This window comes from Macaca mulatta, chromosome 15, assembly GCF_049350105.2.
Source record: "Macaca mulatta isolate MMU2019108-1 chromosome 15, T2T-MMU8v2.0, whole genome shotgun sequence".
Classification (NCBI taxonomy): domain Eukaryota; kingdom Metazoa; phylum Chordata; class Mammalia; order Primates; family Cercopithecidae; genus Macaca; species Macaca mulatta.
The window spans coordinates 114,705,389-114,725,100 of record NC_133420.1 but is presented as its reverse complement, the minus strand read 5'-3'; the positions used below and the strand labels follow the sequence as shown (position 1 = coordinate 114,725,100).

Here is a 19,712-nt window from a genome sequence, read left to right as displayed (position 1 = left end):
TCCTGACCTCATGATCCGCCCGTCTCGGCCTCCCAAAGTGCTGGGATTACAGGCTTGAGCCACTGCGCCCGGCCTACCTTAGCAATAATTTCAAAAAGAGAAAACCTAAAATACTGCTTTCAGAAATAAGCCTTTCTTTGAAAATCAGAGAATATATTTAGAAGATTGTATTGTTTTCCTTTGAGGATCAAGAAAGTTTTTCCCTGTAGGCTGCCAGTGATTAAGTTGCTTTGCTTTGGGAGTTAAAAAAACAAATATGGCCGGGCGCGGTGGCTCACACCTGTAATCCCAGCACTTTGGGAGGCCAAGGTGGGCGGATCACGAGGTTAGGAGTTCAAGACCATCCTAGCTAACACAGTGAAACCCTATCTCTACTAAGAATACAAAAAATTAGCGGGGCATGGTGGCATGTGCCTGTAGCTCCAGCTACTCGGGAAGCTGAGAAAGGAGAATCGCTTGAACCCGGGAGGCAGAGGTTGCAGTGAGCTGAGATCGCGCCACTGCACTCCAGCCTGGGCGACAGAGGGAGACTCTGTCTCAGAAAAAAAAAAAAAGACATTTTATTAAAAACTAGGCAGAAACATGCAACTAATGCTTTCTAAAACTCCTGTTTTCCATATTTAATTTCTTAGGTAGTATGTGAATTTTAGAAAAACATCAGTATGGCCAGGCACGGTGGCTCACGCCTGTAATCTCACCACTTTGGGAGGCCGAGGTGGGCGGATCACGAGGTCAGGGGATCGAGACCATCCTGACTAACACGGTGAAACCCCGTATCTACTAAAACTACAAAAAATTAGCTGGGGATGGTGGGCGCCTGTAGTCCCAGCTACTCGGGTGACTGAGGCAGGAGAATGGCGTGAACCCGGGAGGTGGAGCTTGCAGTGAGCCTAGATTGTGCCACTGCACTCCAGGCTGGGGGACAGAGCGAGACTCTATCTCAAAAAAAAAAAAAAAAAAAGAAAAATATCAGTATGTTTTTTGTTGTTGTTGTTCTTTTTTTTTTTTTTTCTTTTTGAGACAGTCTCGCTCTGTCGCCGAGACTGGAGTGCAGTGGCTGGATCTCAGCTCGTTGCAAGCTCCGCCTCCCGGGTTTACGCCATTCTCCTGCCTCAGCCTCCCGAGTTATCAATATGTTATTAAAGGGAAGCTACACAGCTTTTTCAAGTCATGATTAACACAGTTGAGGTTCTTCCTTAGGTTCTGGCTTCACATTGTATGCTAAATAGAACATGCTAGAAGAGTGACTGTGTAACTTACCAAGATTTGGTAGTTTGATCTGAAGTTGGTGATTTTGGCATTTACTGTGTTTATGGACACTGTTCTGATCAAGAAATTCTTTAGAGAACTGGACCAACTTTTAGATTCTGAGTCGTAAGAAAGTTGTATTATTTTTGGTCCTTGAGAATAGAAAAGTTCTGCTGTAGACAAGAAGCATTGTTAAGTATTAGATATCCTGATCATCTCCAATTTAAATAAGAATACTTGCTCACTATTTGTACTTTATTTAGAGACAGAGTCTTGCTCTGTCGCTCAGGCCGGAGTGCAATAGCACGATCCTGGCTCTGTGCAGCTTCTGCCTCCTGTGTTTAAGCGATTCTCATGCCTCAGTCTCCCAAGTAGTTGGGATTACAAGCATGTACCACCGTGCCTAGCTAATTTTTTGTATTTTTAGTAGAGATAGAGTTTCACCATGTTGGCCAGCCTGGTCTCAAACTCCTGGCCTCAGGTGGTCCGCCTGCTTGGACCTCCCAAAGTGCTGGGATTACAGGTGTGAGCCATCGCCCCTGGCCTTATTTGTACTTTAAATTCCCTTACGCTTTCCTCATTCTGCTCTTGGTAATTGCTTTCCAGAAATGCTGTGTTGTTTCTAGGCCAGTAATTTCTTTCATCTAGATATATTTGTTATGGGTTATTTTTTGTGTTAATTGTATAAATATATATCAAGTTTTAGGTTTTTTTATAGTACTATTAAATCACCTTGATGTATGTTTTTAAAATAAAATAGCTAATAGTTTTAAAGGACATAAATTACTATTCTACCTTTTCGTTACACAAAAGCAGCAATCTGAACATTTTTTGTAGTTGTAGTAGCCTGTAATTTGATTTCGGACATATTTGTGTCCCCTTAACTTGCTCCCGCCACCTCCCAAATTATGTGGATCAAAAAACTAAATTATGTGGAACTGTGGAACTCATATGCTTAAAATGCAATAATATGCCTTGATATGGGTGTCATTTACTAGGATAATAAGACTTGATCCTTAAGCTGAGTAAATTAGTAATTATATACTGAATTTTAACATCTTAAACCTAGAAAAGTAAATCAGATGAGAATCAGAAAACTCTTAAATGAATTCTGTAACTCATATGAGATAATTTTGAAATTCTGTCCGTTTGGTGTTTTTTTTGTTTTTTTTTTTACATGTTAAAACATTTTTATATGTTAAATTCCTTCAATAAAGTTTCATCTTTATTTCTTTTTCATTTACAGATCACATTAGTAAAAAGACTGAGGTAAGTCTTATTGTAGCCATCTTGTAGAAAACACTGATGATTTTAAGAATAATACTTTTACTATTTAGCAGTAAGTCTTTTTGGAGACATGATCATTTAAAGGACAACCCATAGGTTTGTCTTGAGTGAACCCAATCATGTTTCTGCCATTATATAAAGATGTAAAATGCATTACTAGAGAATAAAAACAAGATTATTTGCATGAAGCATAATATCATTTGGCTTTATCATCCTAATTTGTGTATATGTGTGTATGAGCCAAAGGTTACTTTGTGTGTGCCAAGCTTAAAATCTCAGAGAAAAGTGGTTTAATCTCCCACTTTGTATTTTAATCTTTATTAAAAACTTATCCTGAGAAGATGTCTCATAGTATTTTGGAATTATGGAAATTTGAAATGAACTGTGATTCTTTAAATGTACTCATGGGTAGAGTAACCTGATTATATACTTCTCTTACCATCCACTGCCAGTGTCGCCTACACTTCCTGGTGTTGGGGATTTGGGGTTTTTTGTTTCTGTTATTTAAATACTGTAGTACAGCCTCTCCAAATCTTTTAGTTGGGAAATTCTGCTATTTTAAAAATCCTCTAACATTGAGGAAGATACTAACAAAATGTTGAAATTATTTTTATCTTTTAAGGTAATAATTTCAAAGTTTTATTCTTCTATTATATATGTGTTCTTATTAGTAATTCCATTGTTTAATTTTTTTTTATGGTCAGATGGTCCTTGATTTCACTTATATATATGGCTTCTGACCATTTTTTTGTTTATTTCAGACATTTGCTTGACAGGCTAGGAAAATGAAATCTCTCTCTTAAAAAAATCACATCTAAATAATTCTGTGATTATATTATTAATTTAGTTCCTAACTACTATGCATGCAAACACAGAATTGATTTGTTGTTAAAACAGATGGTTGATTTTTTTTAAAGTTATTTGCAAACCATTGTCGTCATTTCTTAGATTAAAATTTAAATGACTACATATATGGACTGAATATTAATTCCATGTTTGAAAGTGGCAAACATACTTTTGAACTGATTCCAATTTATTTTTGTCCATTGATTTATTTGGGGGATAGTGTTACACAAATAAGAAAGCAGGTATACATTGTGTAATGCATTATTCTACAATAGTGCAAGATAACTCTATAAACTGTTTGATGCTTGCCTTTTCTTCTTTCCTGATTTGAAAGAAGACAAAAAATGCAAACTGACAAGATCCTATTTAATTATTAAAGATGAGTTGTATTTAAACAAGCTTCTGTATGTAGAATAATATATTTTGTATTTCCTTATAATTTTAGAACTGTGTTCTGTCTTGTTAAATTACCTGATACATAACATTCATTTTGAAGATTTCTGATGATTAAGTTCCACATTTGTTAATACAGTCTAATTATAATTTATTTCCCTTATAACTAAATTAAGAAATTGGTTATAATAATACGTAATTCACATTACCTTTTTTTTTGTTTTTGTTTTTTAACTTTTAAGTTCAGGGGTACATGTGTAGGTTTGTTATATAGGTAAACTTGTGTCACAGTGGTTTGTTTTGTCACCCAGGTATTTTGTCTAGTACCCATTAGTTATTTTTCCTGATCCTCTCCCTCCTTCCACCCTTCATTCACCCTCTGGTAAGCCCCAGTGTGTCTTGTTCCCCTCTGTGTGTCCATGTGTTTTCATTATTTAGTTCCCACTTATAAGTGAGAACATGCAGTATTTGGTTTTTGTTTCTGCATTAGTTTGTTAAGGATAATGGTATCCAGCTCTATCCATGTCCCTGCAGAGGACACAATCTCATTCTTTTTTATGGCTGCATAGTATTCCATGGTGTATATGTACCACATTTTCTTTATCCAGTCTACCACTGATGGGCATTTAGGTTGATTCTGTGTCTGCTATTGTGAACAATGCTTCAGTGAACATACACGTGCATGTGTCTTTATAACAGAACCATTTATATTCCTCTGGGTGTATACCCAGTAATAGGATTGCTGAATCAAATGGTATTTCTGTTTTTGGTTCTTTGAGGAATCGCCACACTGCTTTCCACAATGGTTGAACTAATTTACACTCCCACCAAGGGTGTATAAGCATTTCTTTCTCTGTAACACTGTCAGTATCTGTTATTTTTTGACTTTTTAATAATAGCTATTCTGACTGGTGTACCTTTTGATACTTGTTAAAAGCATGCCAAAATTATGTTCCATTTCCATTAGAGGTATTACTTTCTGGGACTTAAATATTTAAATGTTACAATGGTTATACCATTGATCTAGGAATTTAGAAGATCTTTTTTTTTCCACAGAGAATCCAAAAAACCCTAAAGAAACTTTCATTTGAACTCTTAAATAAAATGTTATTTGCTCCTACAAATGTACTGGTTTTGTTAACATTGTATGCTGAATGATTGACTTAATTCATTCCATCTTTAATATATTACTTAGGCCAAGGGATTTTTTTTCATGGCTACTCTAAAGTTCTTAACATCTGTGGAGAATAATATTCTTCTTACCTACCTCCTCTTAAATCAGATATTTATTGGATAAATTCAGGAGGGAAAAGATTTTACTTTATTGAGGGTTGATGAGGTGTACTTGAACTGCATATATATTCCTCTAACTGTTAACTAAACTTGTTCTCAGGTTAATTTCATTATTTCTTTTTTCTTCTGTCTAGAGTAGGTGCTTGTACATACCTCTTTATAAAATCTCAACAAATCATGCCTTTTCAGGAGTTGTATTTGATTCTTAGTCTTTTTCTGTTGGACTGAAGTTGTTTTGTTTTAATATGTTGCTTTTTAAATGCCAGAACTGTTAGGAAGGGAATCTCATAGATCCTCATTTCTCTCTAGTCCTACTTTTTTCTGGCCTTCCAAACTCTGGTCCTTCTAGTATAGTTTTAGTTTTAAAAATCGTAGTGACCATCATGTGTCTTGAAGTCTAAATGATCAAGTCTTCAATATGCTTGAATGCATTATCATTGGAAGAGTACCCAAGAAACTGTAACAGTGGTTGTCAAAGGCGACGGTGGGGTAGATATCAGACAGAGGGATACAAGAAATAGTCTGCTTTTTATAGTATAAGCTTCTGAATTTTCTCTCATGTCCATGTACTACTTATGTAAAAATTATATGAAAAATGAAAAGGACTGTGTGAAGAAAGGAACCAGGGGACAAACCCAGTCCTATCTGTCTCTACAACCTACTTCCTTCTTATAGCACTGTGCTTTAGCACTATGCTCCACATGTCTACCTTTAGCTGATTATGAGTGTGGACAAATAATTTATTCACTTTAGGCCCTAGTTATATTATGAAGAGTAATGTTGGATCTGTTGATTTCTAAAATTATGATAAATGATCAGAGTGCGATTGAAAATAAAGAATAAAGAAAAATACACCAAATAGTGAACCCTGTAGTTAATGCTACCAACACACAGGAGTGTGGCAGTAATAAAATTAGACTATTAATTTTTTTTTTTTCTTTTTGAGATGGAGTCTTGCTCCGTTGCTAAGCTGGAGTGCTCACTGCAACCTCTGTCTCCCGGGTTCAAGCGATTCTCGTGCCTCAGCCTCCTGAGTAGCTGGGTCTACAGGCGTGCACCACCATGCCTAGCTAATTTTTGTAATTTTAATAGAGTTGGCGTTTTACCATGTTGGCCAGGATGGTCTCCATCTCTTGACCTCGTGATCCACCCGCCTCAGCCTCCCAAAGTGTCAGGATTACAGGTGTGAGCCACTGCACCTGGCCTAAATTTTTAATTTTGTTTCTTGTTTTTTTTTTAGACTGTTAAATTTTAAAAGCAAATAAATTTAATCTAGCTTTAAATAAATCTCACCTAGAATCTGGTTTTACCTAAAGATTCAACCTATTTTCTATTCTTCTCAGTGTATTGAGCTCATTCTTGTTACTAAGCCTTTCCTTGTTTGTGTGTGTTACATTTGTTAGCTCTCTTTGGTTGTAAGCAACAGAAGGCCAACTCAATTCAGCATAAACAAAACAGAGACAGTTATTTGGTTCATATAACCACATCATGGAAGAATAGGGGGAGAGTTGACCTCATAGTTGACTGGATCCAAGCATTTAGACAGCTTTAGGACTCTCCATTTCACTCCCTACTCTCATCTGCTATCTGTTCCTTCACTGCAAGTGAGATCACATGATTACTTGGGGATCTTGGGGTTATAGCTTTACAGAATTTCTTACAAACCGTTAATTAGCTGTTGAGATTTGACAGATTTATTTCTTTTTTTTTTTTTTCTTTTCTGTTTTCTTTTCTGTTTTCTGTTTTTTCTTTTCTGTTTCTTTTTTTTTTGTTTTGTTTTGTTTTTGAGACAGAGTCTCTCTGTGTTGTCCTTGCTGGAATGCAGTGGCGCGATCTTGGCTCACTGCAACCTCTGCCTCCTGGGTTCAAGCAATTCTTGTGCCTCAGCTTCCCGAGTAGCTGGGATTACAGGCGCCCACCACCACACCCAGTTAATTTTTTCTTTTTAGTAGAGACGGGGTTTCGCTGGGTTGCCCATGCTAGTCTGAAACTCCTGGCCTCAAGTGGTCTACCGGCCTTAGCCTCCCATAGTGTTGGGATTTCAAGAGTGAGCCACTGTGCCTGACTCAAGTTGTTTTCTTTAAAAAAAAGAATTTTTTTTCCTTTTTTATCATCTGCCAAGGCTCTGTCATCCATCAAGTTGTTTTCTTGAGTTGAGTCAAGAGGCAAGAGTATTTCCTAGATGGTGTGATATATTTCCTATCATATCACATCAGGGGCCATAGAATGTGAGGTTATTTTTGTGATGTTAAATTGATTACTGGTTCTAAAACCATTCTCCAATAAAAGGAACCAGGACTCCTTGGAGAAATAGCTGTATCTAGGGTGATGACAGGGAGTACACAAGATGAGCCCAGAGCCAGGCATGGTGGCTCTCGCCTGTAATGCCAGCTACTCCAGAGGCTGAGGTAAGAGGAATGCTCGAGGCCAGGAGATCCAGACCAGCCTAGGCAACATAGTGAGATCCCATCTCTTAAAAAGTTTTGTAGGCGGGCGCGGTGGCTCAAGCCTGTAATCCCAGCACTTTGGGAGGCCGAGACGGGCAGATCACGAGGTCAGGAGATCGAGACCATCCTGGCTAACACGGTAAAACCCCGTCTCTACTAAAAAAATACAAAAAACTAGCCGGGCGAGGTGGCGGGCGCCTGTAGTCCCAGCTACTCGGGAGGCTGAGGCAGGAGAATGGCGCAAACCCGGGAGGCGGAGCTTGCAGTGAGCTGAGATCCGGCCACCGCACTCCAGCCTGGGCGACAGAGCGAGACTCCATCTCAAAAAAAAAAAAAAAAAAAAAAAAAGTTTTGTAAAAAACATTAGGCTCAGTGGTGCACACCTGTAGTCCCAGCTACTCTGGATGCTGAGGCAGGAAGATTGTTTGAGCCCAGGAATTCCAGGATGAGCTATGATAGCACCACTGCACTCTAGCATGGGCGACAGAGTGAGACCCCATGACTTAAAAATAAAAGGGGGGGCTGGGCGTGGTGGGTCACTCCTGTAATCCCAGTACTTTGGGAAGCTGAGGTGGGCAGATCATGAGGTCAAGAGATCGAGACCATCCTGACCAACATGGTGAAATCCCGTCTCTACTAAAAGTACAAAAATTATCTGGGTGTGGTGATGTGTACCTGTAGTCCCAGCTACTTGGGAGCTGAGGCAGGAGAATCGCCTGAACCCGGGAGGTGCAGGTTGCAGTGAGCCGAGATCACGCCACTGCACTACAACCTGACAACAGAGCCAGACTCTGTCTCAAAAAAAAAAAAAAATTCCAACCTGGCCACACAGCGAGAGCAAGACTCTCTCTCAAAAAAAAAAAAAAAAAAAAAAGAGGCCGGGCGTGGTGGCTCAAGCCTGTAATCCCAGCACTTTGGGAGGCCGAGACGGGCGGATCACGAGGTCAGGAGATCGAGACCATCCTGTCTAACCCAGTGAAACCTTGTCTCTACTAAAAAATACAAAAAACTAGCCGGGCGAGGTGGCGGGTGCCTGTAGTCCCAGCTACTCGGGAGGCTGAGGCAGGAGAATGGCGTAAACCCGGGAGGCAGAGCTTACAGTGAGCTGAGATCCGGTCACTGCACTCCAGCCCGGGCGACAGAGCGAGACTCCGTCTCAAAAAAAAAAAAAAAAAAAAGAATTGTCTGGGTTGTCTGTTTACTCTGTGGATAGTTTCTTTTGCTGTGCAGAAGCTTTTTAGTTTAACTAGGTCCCATTTGTCAGTTTTTGTTTTTGTTACAATTGGCTTTTTTTTTTTTTGAGACAGGGTCTTGCTCTGTCACCCAGGCTGGAGTGCAACGGCACGGTCTCGGCATACTGCAACCTCTGCCTCTGAGGCTCAAGCAATCCTCCCACCACAGCCTCCTGAGTAGCTGGGACTACAGGCACATGCCACCACTCCCAGCTAATTTTTTGTATTTTTGGTAGAGACAGGGTTTCGCCATGTTGTCCAGGCTGGTCTCAAACTCCGGGGCTCCAGTGATCCGCCTACCTTGACCTCCCAAAGTGCTGGGACTACAGGCATGAGCCACCGTGCCCGACCTGCAGTTGCTTTTGAGGAGTTGTTCATAAACTCTTTCGCGAGGCCAGTGTCTGCATTGGTATTTCCTAGATTTTATTTTAGGATTCTTGTAGTTTTAGGTCTTACATTTAAGTTTTGAATCCATCTCGAGTTAATCTTTGTATATGGTGATAGGTAGGGGTCCAGTTCAATCTTCTGCATTTGGTTAGCCAGCGATCCTTGAACATTTTATCGAATAGAGAGTCCTTTTCCTTACTGCCTATTTTTGTTAACTTTGTCCCCAGTAGTCCTCATTTCTGGCATATAGTAGGTAATGTAAATGAATGTTGTTGATGAATAAATGTTCTACCTTCTCACCAAAACCTTCCCTAGACTTGTTTGGTCTGTCTCTCCTGTACATTTTAATGATATTTATTTATTTATTTATTTTTTTTTTTTTTTGAGACGGAGTCTCACTCTGTCGCCCAGGCTGGAGTGCAGTGGCCGGATCTCAGCTCACTGCAAGCTCCGCCTCCCGGGTTTACGCCAGTCTCCTGCCTCAGCCTCCCGAGTAGCTGGGACTACAGGCGCCCACCACCTTGCCCGGCTAGTTTTTTGTATTTTTCAGTAGAGACGGGGTTTCACTGTGTTAGCCAGGATGGTCTCAATCTCCTGACCTCGTGATCGGCCCGTCTCGGCCTCCCAAAGTGCTGGGATTACAGGCTTGAGCCACCATGCCCGGCCTTTAATGATATTTATAACAGGCATATAGTAGGTTTCATTTTGTCTGCCAGTTGAAGTATATTGTTAGGGCTTTTATGGAGCTTTGCGTTAAGAATTCTGATACTGTTGTTGCTCAGCAAGAAAAAGTACAATTATCAGTTAATTATATTGCCATTTACAAAAGAAGAAGTTGGTGCATATTTTACAGATTCTTGCCATCCCTGATGTACAGAAGAGTGCTTAATTATTGGGTCTGTTACTATTTCATGTACTAGTTGTCTCTCTCAGTACACTGTGAATTCCATGAGAGTAGCCCATGCAGAGCATAGTATTATTTGCATAACAAGAGTTTAATAATAATTATTTCAAGTCAAGTTCAAAATTTGAGTCCATCAGGTTCATCTTAGGGGTGAGAAAAAGTAAGCTTAACTTGTATATAATGTCATACTTAATGTAATAGCTCATTGAAGAACACTGTGTTCTTTCTTTTTTTTTTAATTTCCAACTTTTAAGTTCAGGGGTACATGTGCAAGATTTGCAGGTTCGTTACATAGGTAAATGTGTGCCATGGCAATTTGCTGCACAGATCATCCCATCACCTAAGTATTAAGCCCAGCATCCATTAGCTGTGTTTCCTGATGTTCTCCCTTCCCCCATCCCCCGCTCTTCCACAGGCCCCAGTGTGTTTTGTTCCCCCCCACCTTGTGTTTATATGTTCTCATCCATTCAGTTCCCACTTATAAGTGAGAACACAACAGTATTTGGTTTTCTGTTCCTGAATTAGTTTCTGAGGATAATAGCTTCCAGCTCCATCCTTGTGCATGGCTGCACAGTATTCCATGGCATATATGTACCACATTTTCTTTATCTAGTCTATCATTGATGGGCATTTGGGTTGATCTCATGTCTTTGCTATTGTGAATAGTGCTGCAGTGAACATATGCATGCATGTATCTTTATAATAGAATGATTTATATTCCTTTGGGTATCTATCCAGTAATGGGATTGCTGGGTTGAATCATATTTCTGCCTCTAGGTCTTTGAAATAAATAATTTACACTCCCACCAAAAGTGTAAAAGCCTTTTCTCCACAACCTCATCAGCATCTGTTATTTTTTTATTTTTAATAATAGCCATTCTGACTGGAAGAATACCATTTTCTTTTGAGACAGGGTCTTGCTCTGTCACACTCAGGCTGGAGGGCAGTGGTGTGATCAAAGCTCACTGCAGCCTCAATCTCCTGAGCTCAAGTGATCCTCCTGCCTCATCCTCCTGAGTAGCTAGGACTACTGGTGCACACCACCATACCCAGCTAATATTTTCTACTTTTCGTAGAGATGGGGTCTTGCTATGTTGCCCAGGCTGATCTTGAACTCCTAGACTTAAGCAACTCTCCTGCTTTCCACAGTGCTGGGATTATAGGTGTGAGCTATTATACCTGGCCAGAACATCATTATTTGGATTCCCTCTTGAAATAAGTTAAAAGCACTCAAGAGTGGTAAAAGAGAAATAGCACATATACATGGACCGTTTTGAAGTTTGCATGTTACTGTATATTAAGGTATCTTAAAACTGTAAAGCTGAGAGGCTAGTCCTTGAGAAGGTGACTTTGGAGCCCTTGGAAATATGAAAGTATTGTAATGAAAGTGACAGTTTTTCTCAAATTGATATATAGGGTCTTTGCAGTTGCAGTGAAAATCCTGGAGTTTTAAGAACTCAACAAGTTGGCCGGGCGCAGTGGCTCACGCCTGTAATCCCAGCACTTTGGGAGGCCGAGGCAGGTGGATCACAAGGTCAGGAGATCAAGACCATCCTGGCTAACAGTTAAACCCTGTCTCTACTGAAAATATAAAAAAAAAATTACCTGGGCCTGGTGGCAGGCACCTGTAATCCCAGCTACTCGGGAGGTTGAGGCAGGAGTGTCAAAAAGAAAAAAAAAAACTCAACAAGTTACTAATATGGAAAAGCAATTGCCAAAAAGTAGCTAAGAACTCCTAAAGAAGAACCATATATAATGTCACTCTGTCATTTATCAGTATTCCATATATGCATGTGTTTGTTTTTGAGCTATTTTGTTCTGCTGGTGAGTTTATTCCTGTGCTGATACTACACTGTGTTAAATATTCTAACATCGTAATGTCTTATATATGAAAAAGCAAGGGACTCTTTCTTAGCCATATTAGAAAAAAATCCGAATTGGAACTCTGCCTTCTATCACACATTAAAATCAGTTCTATATAAATTGAATGCATATATGAAAGGCAAATTTTATAACTTTTAGAACTATAAAATACAGTAAAATATATTTGTGGCATATGGTTAGGGGAATACTTAGCAAAAACACTAACCATAAAACAAAAGGTTGATAAAGTAGATGTCACTCAAAATGAATAACTTATTTTCCTCAACATACCAGAATGGATATAAAAAGACAAGGCACAAATGCGAAAAAGCTATTTTCAAAACAGAACTGATAAAGCATTAGTATTCAAATAAAGAACTCCAATCAAATGATTACTGTCTCATAAAAATATAAAAAATAGACAAGTGACATTATGCATTTCACAAAATAGGAAATATGAATAGCAAAAACATACAAAATATTCGATTTTGCTGCTAACCAGAGAAATGCAGTTATGATCACACTGAGATACTGGTTTTTTTCCACTCAGCAGGCAGGCAGAAATTACAAAGTGTACAGACAAAAAGATTCAGAGATTATAGATCAATCGAGTTTTGGATCAGTTTATATTGGTGGGAATGCAAATTAGTACAAATATTTTGCATGAGTTTGGTGTTCATATAAAGTCAAATATTCGTTATGGCCCAGGAGTCAGCAGTTTTTTTTCTGTGAAGGACTAGGTAGCAAATATTTTAGGCTTTGAGGTACATCCAGTCTCTGCCACAACTACTTAGTTCTACCACTGTAGTATAAAAACAGCTATAGACAATACTTAAATGAATGAGCATGCATGGCTGTGTTCCAATAAAACTTCATTTGTGAAAAAGAGGCAGCATTTTGGGCTGTAGTGTGTTCACCTCTGATACAGATTATGATTTAGCAGTTCACTTGTAGGTACACATGCCTTAGAGAAGATTGCATGTATTTCCTAGGAACCATGTACAGAAATATTTATGTGTGCAATGGCCCAGCATCATGATCTCCATACTACTCAGGAAACAAATTCAAAAAAATTCAAATGTTTATCTTCAGTAGAATGGATAAATTTTAGTATAATCACACAATGGATTACGTAGTAGTGAAAGCAAATGAATATTAAGGTAACAACATGGATGAATCCGAAAGAGAATGTTGAGTGAAGAACCAGTCTCAGAGGAATGCATCAGAGTGATACCAATTTTATAAAACTTAAAATTCAGCAGAACTAAGTATTCCTGCTAAAAATGTTTAATCTATATGTAAATCAAACCTTAAGATCTGATTTCCGTTTTACAGGAGATGTAGAAGTTAGAAGTGCAAGTTAAGTGATACCTAAAGGGAACAATCAGGCAAATTTAGAAGATAGATAACTTTGTAGGACAACTGACCTGGTCTCTTCAACAAGAAACTGTTACGGAGAAGAAAAGTTTGGGTGTGGATGAGGTTCTCTAGATTGAGGAAGATTTAAGAGATATCAAATGCAGGCCGTGCGCAGTGGGTAGCACCTGTAATCCCGGCACTTTGGGAGGCCGAGGTGGGTGGATCACGAAGTCAGGAGATCAAGACCATCCTGGCTAACACAGTGAAACCCTGTTGCTACTAAAAAAAAAAAAAAAAAAAAAAAAAAAAAAAAAATTAGCTGGGCGTGGTGGCAGGCATCTGTAGTCCCAGCTACTCAGGAGGCTGAGGCAGGAGAATGGCGTGAACCCGGGAGGCAGAGCTTGCAGTGGATCATGCCACTGCACTCCAGCCTGGGTGACAGAGCGAGACACCGTCTCAAAAAGAAAAAGAGATATCAAATGCAATATGTGTAGGCTTTTATTAGATTAGCAATAAAAGACTTTTATACAATTGAAATTTAAACGTAAATTAGGTATAGACCAGGCGCAGTTCCCCAGCACTTCAGGAGGCCGAGGTAGGTGGATCACTTGAGGCCAGGAAGTCAGAGGCCAGCCTGGCCAACGTGGTGAAACCCCATCTCTACTAAAAATAGAAAAATTAGCCAGGTGTGATGGCACGTGCCTAGAGCAAAACTGTCTACAAAATAATAATAATAAGTAGGAATAAGGTGATGTTAACAAATATGATTTTTGTTAGGTATGATAATGATAATATGGTTAAATTGGACAATTGTTTTATAGCTGCATGTGAAAGAATTTCTAGATGAACTATCATAATAACTGTACTTTAGTATAAAGTACCTAGGCGCAAAAAGGAGGTTCAAATATAGAAAATCCTTAAATCTAAGTGTAGAATATATGGGTGAAAATTTTCATAATAAGAAGTTAAGAAACCAAACAAAATGAAATTTTATTATTTAGTGGTGCATCTGTAAAACAACAGAAACATGGAAATGATCAACACTAAGTTGAGGTAATGGTTCCTCCTGGAGGCACGAAGATGAGACTAAGGAAAGAGTATATGGATGGGCCAGAAGGTCTATAGGTATTATTCTAGTTTTTAAGTAGAATGGTGTGGGATCAAGGGTGTTTTTTGTTTTTTTTTTTTTTAACAGCTGTATTGAGTTATAATTTAAGTACTATAAAATTCACCCATTGCAAGTATGTAATTTGCTCATAGTTGTGCAGCCATAAACACAGTCTAGTTTTGGAACGTATCCATAATCTCAGAAAGTTCCCTCATAACCATTTGTAGTCAATTCCTACTCCCACCTTCAGCCCCTGGCAACCACTGATCTACTTTCTGTCTCTAGAGATTTGCAGTTTCTTGTAACCTATAATGGACTCATAGAATGTGTAGTCTTTGTGTTTGGCTTCTTTCACTTAGCATAATGTTTCTGAGGTATATCCATGTTGTAGCATGCAGCAGCAGTATACCACTGAATAGTATCTCATTGTATAAATGTTGTTTATTCACCGGTTATAGGCTTGCTGTGAACATTTGACATATGTCTGTGTGTGGATATGTTTTCATTTCTCTTAGGTGGTTACTTAGGAGTGAAATGGCTGGGTTGTATGGTGAATTTATGTCTAACTTTTGAAGAGTCTGTCAAATTGTTTTTCAAAATGACTACCATTTTTCACTTCCCCCAGCAATATATGAGAGTTCTAGTTCCTGTGCATCCTTGTCAACACTTGGTATTATCTCTTGTTTTGATTATAGCCGTTCTAGTGGGTATGTAATGTATTTCATTGTAGTTTTAATTTACATGTTCCTAATAACTGGTGATTTCAGACATCTTTTCATATGCTTATCAGCCATTCTTACATCTTCTTGAAATATCTATTCAAATTTTTTGTTCATTTTTGTGTGTTTTCTTATTGATTTGTATGATTTCCTTATGTGTCTGGAAACAAATCCGCTGTTAGATACATGATTTGCAAATACTTTCTTCCAGGCTGTGCCTTGCCTTTTCTTTTTAATTTTTTATTGATACATAATAGACGTACATATTTTGGGGATGTCTTTTTGGTTTTTTAATTGTGTGTTTTGAAGCACAAAAATTTTAAATTGTTATCAAGTCTAGTTTGTCACTTTATGGATTGTGCCTTTTGTGTTCAATAAATAAATCTTTGCCTAACACAAGCCATGATGATTTATTCTAGAGGCTTTATGGTTTTAGTTCTTCCTTTAAAGTCTGTGATCCATATTTTGAGTTAATTTTTGTGAATTGTGAAGAAAGTCCAAATTTACCTTTTGGCATATGCATAGACACTTCTCCCAGCACAACACTCTTATATCCTTAATAAAATACCTTGACATCTTTTTAAAAAGTAAATTTGATCATAGATATGAAGGCTTATATCTAGATCCTCAATTCCGTTCCATTGATCTGTATGTCTATACTTATATAAGCACCGTAGTGTCTTATTCATTGTATGCTTGGTACCAAATAGGTGTGCAGAATTTGAATTAAACTGAAATTGAATTTGACTAGACTTATTAAGTTAAATATTTCATATTCTTATGTTTGCCATATTTTTATCTTTTTTCTGATATGTGTGGGATGTAGTAGTTGATTTATTTTTGCTTTTCTCCCCCCTATAGTTTTTTTTATCAGTAAATCTTTTGAAAAAAATCCCATCTCTAGATCAGAAAGAAACTTCATGCCTCACTCAAAAATACTTAAGAGACAGAATACCCTTTGTGATAGGCATGATGGTAATAGGAGCAACTATCAACAAACAGGGACATTGGCTAGAATTATAATCTCTAGTGATATGAAATCCAGAGGCTGATTAGTTGGTAGCAGTATGTTATTCCTTCCACAGAAGCTCAGCAGTGTTTTTAGCATTTCTGTATTTATTGCTGTAAAATAGAATATTACAAGAATATACTGGAACTATTTTATGAAGCAGTAATCTTAGAGTTATACCTGTATCCCTTAGCAATTGCACATGCATTCTTAAGGCCATAATTACTTGGTGGGGAAATAATACTTGCTCTATCAACTTCTCATGATGTTTATGAAATTCAAATAAGGTAATGTTTGTTTAAGTGCTTTGCAAAATATAAAGTGTTGTACAATCATTTTTAATGTCATTCATATAGTAAGCACTGATATACAAATAAAGTTTTTTTCAAACACTTTACTTTCTAAGATAATATGAAGTGACAAGTATGAACAATTATTGAACCTTGGTGTCATTTGCCCACAAATACAATTGAGATGGGTAAAATTGTGAAATTGTGAATAACTGTAGCTCAAGAATGTGGGGTCAGGCATGGTGGCTTACACCTGTAATCCCAGCACTTTGGGAGGCTGAGGTGGGTGGATCATCTGAGGTCGGGAATTTGAGACCCACTGGCCAATGGGGTGAAACCCCATCTCTACTGGAAAAAAAAAATAGCCAGGAGTGGTGGCATGTGCCTGTAATCCCAGCTACTTGGGAGGCTGAGGCACAAGAATCGCTTGAACCTGAGTGGTGAAGGTTGTAGTGAGCCGAGATCGGGAGAGAGAATGTGGGACATAGGTGAAACCAATGAGTGAAAGGAATATTTTCTTCAATCTCTGTCTTCATAACAGGATGTCGAAGAGGAAATGCTCCTTCTCTTGGAGAATGTAAAATTTCTATTATATAATTGGATAGACAGTGATAAAAAAATCTTATCTTTTACAAATCTTCTATTGGCATGTAGAATTTATATAAAAATTATTTTAAAATGCAATGTAAGGCTGGGCATAGTGACTCATGCCTGTAATCCCAGCACTTTGGGAGGCCAAGGCGGGCAGATCACCTGAGGTCAGGAGTTCGAGACCAGCCTGGCCAACATGGTGAAACCCCGTCTCTACTAAAAATACAAATTAGCTGGACGTACATGCCTGTGATACCAGCTACTCAGGAGGCTGAGGTGGGAGAATTGCTTGAACCCAGGAGGTAGAGGTTGCAGTGAGCCAAGATCATGCCATTGCTCTCTAGCCTGGGCAACAAGAGTGAAAATCCGTCTCAAAAAAAAAAAAAGCAGTGTAAAAGATTGAGCAACATAAAGCTATGATAATCAAGACAGTGTGGTACTGGCATAAGAATAGACATTTACAGATTGGTAGAATAAGATTAGGAGTTCAGAAACAAACTATTGATTTTGGACAAGAGTCCCAACACAGTTAAAAGGGCAAAAGAATAGTCTTCTCAACGCATGATGCTAGATATCGTCATGCAGAAGAGTGAATTTCGACCCTTTCTTCACACCGTGTACAAAAATTAACTCAAAATGGATCACAGAACTAAACACATGAGCTAAATCTATAAAACTTTTAGAAGAAAATATAGAAGTAAATTTTTGAGTTAGGCAGTGGTTTCTTGGATAAAATTGGATTTCATCAACTTTAAAAACTTCTGTGATACAAAGAATACCATCAAGAATATGCCAAGACAACCCACGAAATGAGAGTAAATGATTGCAGATCATATTCAATAAGATATAGACATGTAGAATATATAAAGAACTGTTACAACTCAAAAAAACAAGTAACCCAGTTAAAAATGGGCAAAGGATCTAAGAAGACATTTCTCCAAAAATATATACAAATTTCCAATAAGCACACAAAAGGGATGTTCAGCACCATTCGCTGTCAGGGAAATGCAACTGAAAACCCCAGTGAGACAGCACTTCTCACCCAGTGGCTATCATGAAAAAGGCAGAACAAGTGTTGATAAGAATGCGGATAAATTGCAACCCGCTAGACTGCTGATGGGATTGTAAAATGATGGACTGCTTTGGAAAATTATCTAGTGATATCTCAAAAGGTTAAACATAGAGTCACCAGCAGTTCTACTCTTAGGTATATACCCGAGAGAACTGAAAATATGTCCATGCAAAATCTTGTGCATGAATATTATAGCAGCATAATTCATAATAACCAAAAAGTAGCAACAACCTGTATGTCTATCAACCAGTGAATGGAGAAATAAAATGTAGGATGAGATATTTGGCAATAAAAAGGAATGAAGTGCTGCTACAAGCCATAATATGAATGAATCTTGAAAATATTTTGCTAAGTCAGAGCCAGTCAAAGGTTCACATATTGGGTTATTCCATATATACAAAATGTCCATAATAGGCGAATCTATAGAGACAGTAAATAGATTAGTGTTGCCTGGGGCAGGCAGCAGGTATTAGGAGGAAATGGGGAGTGACTGCTAATGGGTACAGTTTCTTTTTGGGGTGATGGAATTGTCATACAGTTGATTGGGGTGATGGTTGTACAACTCTGAATATATTAAAAAACCACTGTCTTGTACCCATTAAGTGGGTGAGTTGTTCAGTATATAACAGAAATTTAAAAAGCAATATCTAAGTCCAAAAAATACGATGAAAGGAAATTTCCAAATGTGTCTCTACTGTTTTATCTTCTGGAGATGGAGAAGGACCAAGTGGTTGATTGTCTCGTAGCTGTCATTTTTCTTTCTTTTTTTTAATCCTTCTAGTGCTTGACTAGGTGTACCAAATGCGTATCCCTTCTAGTGGTTGACTAGGTGTATTAAATGCATAACAATGCATGTTGAATGATAGTAAATCATAATTCATTTTTGACAGGAATTGAGTTCTTCTCAGACTTTATCACATGATGGAGGATTCTTCAATAGACTGGAAGATGATGTTCATAAAATTCTTATTAGAGAAAAACGAAGAGAACAGCTTACAGAATATAATGGAACAGATAATTGTACAGCTCATGAACACAACCAGGCATGTAAAGTAGAAAATTCTCTTAAAATCACAGTAAATTGAAATGTAATTTTTATTTTTTAAACAAGTAAGCAGTGGAATCAAATTATTGTGTAAAGTAGTAGTTTAGGATATGATCTTAGTAATTATCACTCAAATATTTATATTAGAAAGTATGAAGTATACTTATACTATATGAACTAGTTCATTCGTTGATGACTATTTGCTGAGCATGTGCCATAAGCCATGTACTGTTAGGCACTCATAGGAGTGAGTGGAAACGTGAAGATGGATAAGACCTTTCTTCCCTTAGATACTCAGAGTTGTGGGGATATGGAGAGGTAGACCTGTAAAAGGATCATCATTCAGCACAAATGAAGACTTTAAGGGAGATATGAACAATAAAAAAGAGGTTTTGAATACTGAAGGTAATTGATCACTGCTTGGGTGAATTGTGATGGTTATATAAAAAGTGACATTTGGGATGGAGTATGGATAGTGAGGAACTGTATAAGCTGAGAAATAGAGAAAGACTTTGGGTCTAAGGGAGCTGCAAGAACAGACGTCCTGAAATATAAAAGGCCCTAGACTAAATATTTAGGAAACTGAAAAATTCTGCAACTAAAAAGTTTACGGTTAAGC

General features: G+C 38.0%; 1 protein-coding gene across 3 annotated transcripts in view; it reads left to right on the top strand.

Annotated features, from left to right (window-relative positions):
* Positions 1 to 19,712, top strand: part of GKAP1 (G kinase anchoring protein 1) — an 82,207-nt gene that overhangs the window by 33,589 nt on the left and 28,906 nt on the right. For 2 of the 3 annotated variants that reach the window (XM_015117971.3, NM_001266459.1), the window contains exons 7-8: positions 2,495 to 2,517; positions 18,939 to 19,091. In XM_015117971.3, the coding sequence (XP_014973457.1) occupies positions 2,495 to 2,517; positions 18,939 to 19,091 (176 nt within the window). The remainder of the gene's footprint in view (positions 1 to 2,494; positions 2,518 to 18,938; positions 19,092 to 19,712) is intronic. The other variant, XM_015117972.3, reaches the window with a different exon arrangement.